This window comes from Siniperca chuatsi, linkage group LG15 (genome assembly GCF_020085105.1).
Source record: "Siniperca chuatsi isolate FFG_IHB_CAS linkage group LG15, ASM2008510v1, whole genome shotgun sequence".
NCBI classification, from domain to species: Eukaryota; Metazoa; Chordata; class Actinopteri; order Centrarchiformes; family Sinipercidae; genus Siniperca; species Siniperca chuatsi.
The window spans coordinates 16,778,092-16,787,623 of NC_058056.1; the positions used below are offsets into that span (position 1 = coordinate 16,778,092).

Here is a 9,532-nt window from a genome sequence, read left to right on the forward strand (position 1 = left end):
AGTAAAAATCTAAAAACCATCCATTATAAAAAGAGAGCACAGCGAAAGAGATAAATAATGCTGCACTAGTTTCCCTAAGCTGGAAGGTGCAGATAAGTGAATGCATTTTTCTAAAAAATTAGCACAGACTGTACTGTGCAGATAGAAGATATATTACAAATGAAAAAGTTCAGTGGTGTTATTAAGCTCCTTCAAACCCCTGATGTCAACCTAGTGAAATAATATAGCCAAGGAGAAAAATACGTGCTAACTAATTAAACTCTACCAGCTTCAATGGATGAATTTGTTCCTTTGATTTGACGGGTCACTAAATCAATGAATTGCCTAATCCAGTAGGCAAATTATCCCAATTTTCCAATGGAAAAGGGCCCACTATGTATACTACATATTGCTATACTATAAATTTCTCATTATTAAAAATTGTTACCCCAGTCATGGCAGACTTCTTGATTTGATTCATAAATAGTTAGTAAATAGTAGATTTGTTTTTGCTAATACCACTGTAACATAACATTACAGTATAATTATTTCCCCAAGAAGTGAAGTGTTACAGAATTTTCCCAGGAGGTATTCGAACATAATCCCCCTCGGTCAAAAGCTTACTTGAACCATCAGGCTGCCAAAAACAAGAACAAGAAAAGCATGAATTTGGAAATTGAGGATAATCTTTCTGCCTCTTACAGGACCTGTACAGGAAAGACTGCAACATGGCAGCTCAGCTGCTGCAGTGCTCCAAGTCTCACTACAGAGCACACAAGATGTCTGAGGTGAGTTCTCCAACACTGCTGCAATAAAGCTGCATCAATGTGTCTATTCAAAACTCTGCTGCAACAAAAAGGTTTGCTGACTTGGGTTTTAAAATTAAGTTTAAACCATTTAAGAAGAAATACTTGAATTGCAAATATGTTACATTTGGTTAAATTCCATCCAAAATAAGACTAGATAGAATTATTAGTGTTTTAATTCCTCCATAATAGCAGAAAGATGAAAATTGTCAAAATCGACCAGCTTGATCATGGCTGTAGCTAGCATTAAGGATACTGAGGTCATATCCACTGTAGTTTTTCTGGGAATTCAGGGGTTTTAGCAAACTTACAATTTCTCATGGTGGGTATTTTACAAGCTGATTCCAGTATGTTTAGACTAGATATACTACTTTTAGGCTAACAAAAAAGTAATAAATAAAGAACTGGGAAATTTAAGAAAATATATCACACTCTTCAATGCATCAGTGTTAAATAAAAATAAATGAAATATAGCTTAAAGTTAGAAAGGTTGCCTGATTTCAATCAGGAAATATCTGATCAATAAATACATACACAAGCCAAGAAACTGGCCAAGTATTAAATACTTGACAGTTTTCGAGTTGGTACTCAGAATGTATTATGGTTTGCTACCCAGCCCATCAAGGGCTCAGCATTTCTCCACCAGAATTTTATTTCTGTCTGTTTGGAGACGGCTCGTAAACAGCATTTAGACCCTCGTGTTAGGAAATATAATTTACAAAAAATATAACTTCACTGTTGACTGAATACATAAAACATCCAAATAATACAAATTTTAGGGGGGTGGGGTGCATTTGGGAGAACTTGGATTCATATTACTAAAATCCTGGCTATAGCCCTGAGCTTGATGGATAAAACTAGACCATCCATCACTGACCTTATGCTGTATATAATTAGTGTACTAATTAAGTTGAAATTCTTGATGCATTATTTCTGTTTGAAGAGAGGTTCCCAATGTTGTGTCGGTGTACCATTAAAAGCCTTGGTGAGTGGTTTTCACAATAAGACGGAGTCACAGTGCTCATGGCCTCTTCAGTCAGACTGATGAAGGTCTGCTGTCTGAAGTACAATCTGTCCGCATCCAGCCTGTGCATAATGAATGTATGAAAGAATGAATGAATGAAAGCCTGGCCTGAGACGACACCTGATGCACAAAAGAATAAAAGTTATACTCAACAACAGGGTTGATAATTGACTGAAGTACTGTATACAAATATGTATACTATTAAATATGAATTATCATTTATAATTATATATGAAATGGTACAATAATAAATTCAACTTCATAAACCTCTAAAAAGATAATGGTTTCTGTTTTTCTTACAATTATGGTTTTACTTAAACACATGAACAAGAAGGCAAAAAATGGAGGAAGAGTGTACTAGCTTAAAGCAAACCTATGTAACTTTTGCTGAACAGCAGCCATTGTGGCCACAAATGACAATTATGGGATAACAGTAAATGCTAAAAACATAGTGTATTGCTAGCACAAGAAGAGAATAGTCATAAAGTCAGCAAACTAATTTAATGCCCATTATACAGCAATAGGCTATCTGTCTTTAGTTTGCTAACATAAGCTGCTAACATATTAACCATCATAAGTTATTGGTCATACGAGACCGAGTAAAGAACCCTGAAATAAAAAAATACTGTACTATGATACTATGGCTAACTAGCGCTACCCTGCAATACACGAACAGTGCTGCGCTTTTATTTCCATGTCTTCTATAGATCATCAACTGGTGAGGATGTTTCACTGACTGGGACATGTAGCTTTAGCCTGTCTTTTAGCATTAAAGTCATCTTAAGTGCATAGTGCATATTTAAGACCCTTTTACAGGCTTTTGGTTAAAACAAAACAAAACCTGGAAACATTTAAAAAGTCAGCTGGAGGCAATGTTGTCAACCAACTCATGGAGTTTTAGTGTCAGCATTAGCTTATGCTAGCTAGCTACACCTGATAAAATTCACTAGTGACCGACAAAATCCACAAGCTAGCAATGACAGTTGCTTTCGTTTACTTTTGTGAAATTGAAAACCCTTTTTTTTTAATTACTGCAAATTTTGGAGGGGTAAATCTGCCACTGTTATGATTGTAAACTGGAGATGTGCCGTGTGAAAACGGAAAGCTTAACAGGCAACAGTAGCAGTAACTAAGGGGGGAGAGGGTCAGCAAGCAGTCACTTGAGAAGGGGTGTGATTTATTGCTAATGAATTAAACTTTTCATTTGTAAGAAGAAGAATTTGTTTTTTATTCTTTCTGAAGTTAGATAGTCTCACTTTAAATGAATAAAAAATGTTTTAAAACACAGAAATGTAAAATCTCTTCCAAAAGTTTTGAGGACATGGCTTTCACAGAGTGGCTGTGAATTGCTAGAATGACTAAAATAATAAGTGCCAGTTCCATCATACACCATTAAACCACTTATCTCAATAAATGGAACAAGACCTGTAGACTGTTTGCTGGCACGTGAATTAACACTGCAAAACTGTGTGACTCTTAATTAAGATTTGCCTCAGATAGCAGCTAATGCTGAGCTAGCTTACTTGGAGCACACACTGTATATTATCATATGCCCCCCCCATAGCCTCACCTACTTTCCATCTCTATTCCCTCTGGGAGAGGCAGCTGTTGCTAAAAATAGCCTGACTTAAAAAGATGCAGGTTATTTTATGCCAAGATGAGCTTCTATTTCTTAACAAAGCCAAGTCAGTCTTATATCTTTTTTTCTATTCCCAGCTGGAGACCCGCAGCACTGGTTTAATTTGAATCTAAGTCATTCCCTGTGGAACTGATATGTGTTTGATGGTAGACAGAATAAAGAGACACTGAGAAAAAGAGAGGGAATAAGGGCTTTTTGGTGGAGAAGGCCGTGGAGCAAGAGGAGAAAGATGAAAGGATAAAGAAAGGGAGGAGCAAAGAGAGAACTCAGTGTGGCAGGAACAGTTCCTACTGACCCTGACCAGCTTTAACAGACACAAAGAACCAGGCTGTCATTGACAGGAACAGTTTTCTCAAACATGAGCCAATCAAACAGATTATGGGAGTGAGGACAGAGAATTATTTGTCCAAAAAAATGTTTTTATTAATGTCCCAATTAATTCATTTTAATATAACAATATAATGACAAAGTTGAAATAAGTAAACAACAGAAACATTTGTGGATTGTGTTGGGAGAAAAGGAAAGCAAACAAATAAATAAATAAGGCTTGTTTTCAGCAATTTTCTGACAAGTTCATTAGAGGGGCCAAGTGGAGAAACTCCCCTGAGATACACTAACTGGTCTGGACTGTGTGAGCTTTGCGAGAATGAAATACTTTCTAAACCAGAACTATAGATTAAAATCCTTGAGTAATGACTCTAAAAATACCTTCAGTGCAGACACAGAAAGCATATATTATATTTTAGGAAGAGATTCAAGTTGATTGTATAAATAATTCAGCAGCTGTCACAATAGTAACAAAAAACATCTGTGTAGCGGTTTGCGTAAATTTCCCATCTTCATCAAGCATATTTTGTCTCCTTGCATGTCTGTCTTCCTTGTCTCAGCTGCCACTGGATTTCCAGGAACGCATCAGTTCCCACATGGAGAAACATAATCGGGGTAGCGGAGCCACCATGGCAATGTGCCACTCCAATTACTCTGACGCCGTGCCCACAGCCTTAATTGCCAAGGTCCTGGAAAAGCCCGAACCAGGAAGCAGTTGCCCTGTAACACGCTCACCCAGCCCACAGCCGCAGGATGGAGACTCTCTTACAGGAACAGGAAGCACTGATCACCTGAACCGCCGCATTGCATATAAGACATCTGACCTGTACTGCAGCGATACGGCCCTCTACTGCCCTGAACGATGGCAAGATACAGAGCGAAGGCAGAGCGTCGACCTCCACGGCACCAGCCTGCTCCAGCTTCACGCCCAGAACTCCACTGACAGCAACCCAGATGAAGATGCCTACAACTCTGGAAGTTTCTCCCACCATGAGCCTCCATCCTCCTTCCACCATCACGATGAGTTCGGCACTGGTAGCCTCCCTGCCTCCAGTTCCTACTCTAGCTTCAGCCTTGCATCAGACGAGAAGGGAGGGGTTAGTGGTGGTTGTGGGCGCACTGTTAGCAGCACCTTATCCTCTTCCCACCAGGGTCTCTATATGGACTGGCGAGATGGTGGCACTGGGGACTATGGGCGCAAAAGCATGTCGTCTTATGATAAAGACAGCCCAAGCTTCCCCAAGTCCCTCAGCATCCAGCACATGGTGGCCCCCAGGAGCCCACAGAAGGGCACCTCACCAGCATACACAAGGACGGCTTCATGCTTCAGTGAACCATACCATTCCAGCACCCCCCGCCTGGCCTCCTCTCACAGCATGGGGTCCACAAGTGGACTGGACCAGGCTCGTGGAGGAGCTCAGGACAGCCGAGGTGACGTCCAGATCCCTGAGGACGACCTAAGCAGCCGCTGGAGACAGCTCAGCGTGGAAGACATCAACACGTTCTCATCTTCTTACCGTAACATCACAGGGCGGGTCTCTCCGTACAGTTTCTCTGAGCGCCACTTCGCCATGGGCCCCTCCAGTAAGGTCAAGGGGTCTCTCTACAGCAGCTTCCATGAAGGAGATGACGTCTTCCACAGCCGCTTGCTGGACCAGTGTTTTGCTATGGGTCCCCCTTCACCCAGCCGCAGTTCGAAACCTATGGAGCATCGTAAGCAGGAGAAAACGTCTGTGCTGTATAGAGCCAAGGATGACAGTCAGGACTCCGAGTGCAGTCTGTTCCTCTCAGGGAGCTCTAAAGAGAAGGAGAGCGGTGGGGGAGCAATGGCGGCAAGCAGCGCCAAGGACTACGTAAACCTGAGTGCAGACAGCTCGGCTGAGTCCTTACACCAAAGCTCCCTCGAAGCCTCAAGTCTTCAACACTACCCCAGCCCCAGGCCGAGTGTCCGGCCTCGCCCGAGCTCCAGCTCTGCTCTCAGTGTCGGTCCTGCACTCCCAAAGAAGACCTCTCCAAGATACCAAAAATTTGGCAGCACAGGACTGACGAGGAAGGACAGTTTGACCAAGGCACAGCTGTATGGTACACTGCTGAACTGAGCGGAGAGAGGGCTTTTCATTTTATGCATGATGATGATTCCTAACTTACTGTACTGTATGTCTCAAAAATTCCCTGCAGCAAACACATACTCGTGTGGTGGGGTATTAAGATGTTGTTGTTTTTATGTATCTCTTAGCCAAGGCACGTTTCATGCAGTCTGCAACTGTTTTTTTTATTGTATGTCATGCAACGGCGTAGCTACCTGAGACCAGCTATTCAGTATGTCTTTGTTTCAATGATGATAACTAGAGCCACCGGGATAAAACCACGTTCTCTAAGAAATACAACACAGACCCGGCTACATGAACGTACTGTGCTATTTGGTCCTTTTTTTAGTGTTAAGTACTGTTAGTAAAACCAGCAAAAGACCATTAATTCCTGCTCTAATATATATACAGTATAGATAAAGGACTAAAGCGTGTGTAATGGGGTGACTTAATTACCAATGTTTGTGAGAGGGAAGTTTATCCATTATGTATAGTGGACCCTGCTGACTGCAAGCTGTTAAAGATTTATTCATTCTCTATTTTCTCTAAACTGCATGCTGTATAATGCATATAAATAAAATGGAAAAACACATTTCCGGCTAAATTGTTAAGCATTGGGACATTATCTGTAATTGGCTAAACAAAGGATTTAAAATTAAAAAGATTTAAAAATATGGATTTTATTCAAATGCTATGTAATATTTATAGCAATACACAACATTTTGATTGTAGATTTAGAGAGTTACTTCTTGATTCTAGATTTCACACTAATATGAAATTTAAAAATCCCTGATTTTGTTTGTTGGAATAATAGCTCTAATATATATATATATATATATATATATATATATATATATATATATATATGCCTATAGAATAATTACAATGTATTCCCAGGTGAAACGTACAACTAAACAATTTACACATTCAGTAGAAATGATTAAACGGAACTGCAAGATTTTTCGCGTTACTCAGCTGGAATTTTTCTTATTTTTGTATCAAAATGAGATGATGAAATCTGTGGCTATACTGCACAGCATAGTTACTCTCATACCAGGACACTTGTGAACTTGCCTTAATCCTGTTCAGTGGACAGAATGGTCTCTTTTACAGCATCTAACTACTGTATATCTGATGTATTGTTACTGTACGCATACACTACTGTTACAGCATATGCTCTTCCTGTTAGACATAACACACACACCCAGTTTCTTGGAAAAGGATTAAGTCTGGTCTTACACTGGGGATATTGTTCATTGCAGATCTCCACTGAAATTTGTTTTATTTAAAGACAACGAGGCTTAATCCCTGTCTGTTAATCTGGCACACGCAGCCAAATTTCTACCCTGACACAAACTCTTGGCACTAGTTGCACAAACCAAAACAAAAAGTGCTGGATTTTCTCGCTTTCAGGAGAGATTAATTGGAAAATTCTCCAGGAAAACTGGCAGTTCTGCAATGTATGCGTAAAAGGTTCATAGCAAAGTGTACTGAGACGGTAGTTAAAAACTACTGATTAAAGACAAAAATGTACAGTCAGTGTGTTGTTTTTAAACCAGCATGCTCAATTAGGCTATTCTAGAGAAAACACTGTGAAAATAGACAGCGTGTATATATACGTACATAGAAAGTGGCAAAGACATGCTGTCCTGTTGGCAAATAAAACAAATTATAGTAAGACCCTGCCTTATGTTAAATGAAGAGTTGCACAGAAGTTGTCCTGCTGCCCCACAAACATGCTGCCATCTGCTACTGTTACGAGTATAGATGGGGACAAAACGACAATGCTCCAACATCTGTGCGCCCTTTGGCACGATAGATCTTGAAGGATTTCTTCCTGCCTGCGTGGCTCTATAGATCTGAGAGGAATGGTGACAGGGATAAGCTAAATAATGGGAACTCAGCTTTGGCCTCGAGTAGTCACGAATAGATTTTTCTGGAAGGCCATGCTTCTACCTCTCCCATTCCTGCAGATCTGGGAACTGGCTAAAGGCTGTTTTTAAATATTTCAACTGCATCTCTTCTTTTTGACCTTGTCATGTTTATGAAGGTGAAACTGCACTTCACAGGCCACAAAAAGTCGCCAATCATATTCTTATTTGGTACAATGTATAAGTATCTGAAGGATTGAAAAGGTTTGGAATTAAATTTAACCAATGTACTGAGGGATTGAGAGGATATGGTGTTTTTGTTGTGGACATAATGTATAAAAAGAGATATATATACTACATACACAATTTTTATTACACTATGACTATTTTTTATCCATTTTCAGTTGATGTTATATTTATCAACCCTTATTTGACCCTGAATGAAGAGGCTAAAGCGATTCTGTTCTGTCCTACCTCCAGCCCTGTTCCAGGAACAACAGGCCAGCTGTCTAAATGTCAACATGTTTGTCTGTCTGATGCATGGTTATATATTTTTGCTGTATGTTTATTTACTTAATAAAGTTGGGTGTTGGGAAATACATCCTGGTTGTTTTACATTACTTATTTCAAGAAACTTAAACCCTTAAGATCCTTGAAATGTCTTGATCTGAAGGTTCACAGTGGGGGACAGTTTTCAACAAAGTTGATCATGGACAGTGAGTTCTTCACTGATCTTTCAGCTATGAATTAAATCCTGATGTTATTCCGTCCAAATCGACCTTCTTGGTGCATTTGTTGCAATTCCAATTAAGACTTAAAAATTCCGTCACGACTTCCTCAACTAATTGAATCCACTCCTCTGTATTCGTTATACATTATTCAGCTTTATGTAGCCTCACTTAAGCTATATTTATCTTATCCTCGAGTAGTTTTTTGGTGTCTTGTCAAAGTTCAAGAAGTCGTCGCCCACCTCCTCGTTGCAAAGGTTAGTGTTAGCCAGGGAGCAGAGGTCAGCTAGGGAAGTATTAGCATTAGTGCTAGCGTTAAAGGTCCAGTGTGTAACATTTAGGAGGAGCTACTGGTAGAAATATATAATTTATAATATTATGTGTTTTCATTAGTGTATAATCACCTGACAATAAAGACAATTGTATTTTCATTATCTTAGAATAAGCCATTTATATCTTATATATCTATATATTTCCCCTTCCACGTAGGTTGCCATGTTGCACAACCTTGTTTCTACAGTAGCCCAGAACAGACAAACCAAACACTGGCTCTAGATATGGCCCTTTGCGTTTTCTGCGAGTTTCGCGGCCACCGTAGTTTCTCCTATACGCTTGGAAGGGGAGGAAAAGGTGAGGGGTATTCAAATGGTTGCAAACTGCAATTTCAATGCTAGATGCCACTAAATCCCACCTTTAAGACTTTAGGTCTTTAGGTTTTCGGGGGTTTTTTTTGGTTTGGTTTGAGTTTATTATGCCTGTCTTTTGTCTTACAACTCATTTTAATCCTTTTAGGACACGTTTTTTAAGTACCTTTTAAAATCTGGCGACATGGAGAGGATTTTTCTGAAATTGCCAGACTTGTAGATGTGTAGGTGGAAGTTGTCAGATCCTAGAAATAGCTTAAGTGATTTTGGCATGGATTTTCCCCAAAGATTCTTCCCTACTGTCTTAAACACCCAATGACACTGTTTATACACTGAACAGATACCTATCCCCATAATGGTTAACAAGAAGATTCATGTGGTAAGTTAAAAGTGAACAGTTTGGTTACTTACCTGTTGAACACCAAAC

General features: G+C 39.6%; 1 protein-coding gene across 1 annotated transcript in view; it reads left to right on the forward strand.

Annotated features, from left to right (window-relative positions):
* The window catches only part of LOC122861994, a 52,306-nt gene extending 43,972 nt beyond the window's left edge, over positions 1–8,334 (forward strand). The window contains exons 6-7 of the mRNA XM_044167139.1: positions 684–767; positions 4,336–8,334. Of these exons, the coding sequence (XP_044023074.1) occupies positions 684–767; positions 4,336–5,874 (1,623 nt within the window). The 3' untranslated portion in view covers positions 5,875–8,334. The remainder of the gene's footprint in view (positions 1–683; positions 768–4,335) is intronic.
* Positions 8,335–9,532: the final 1,198 nt, after the last annotated feature.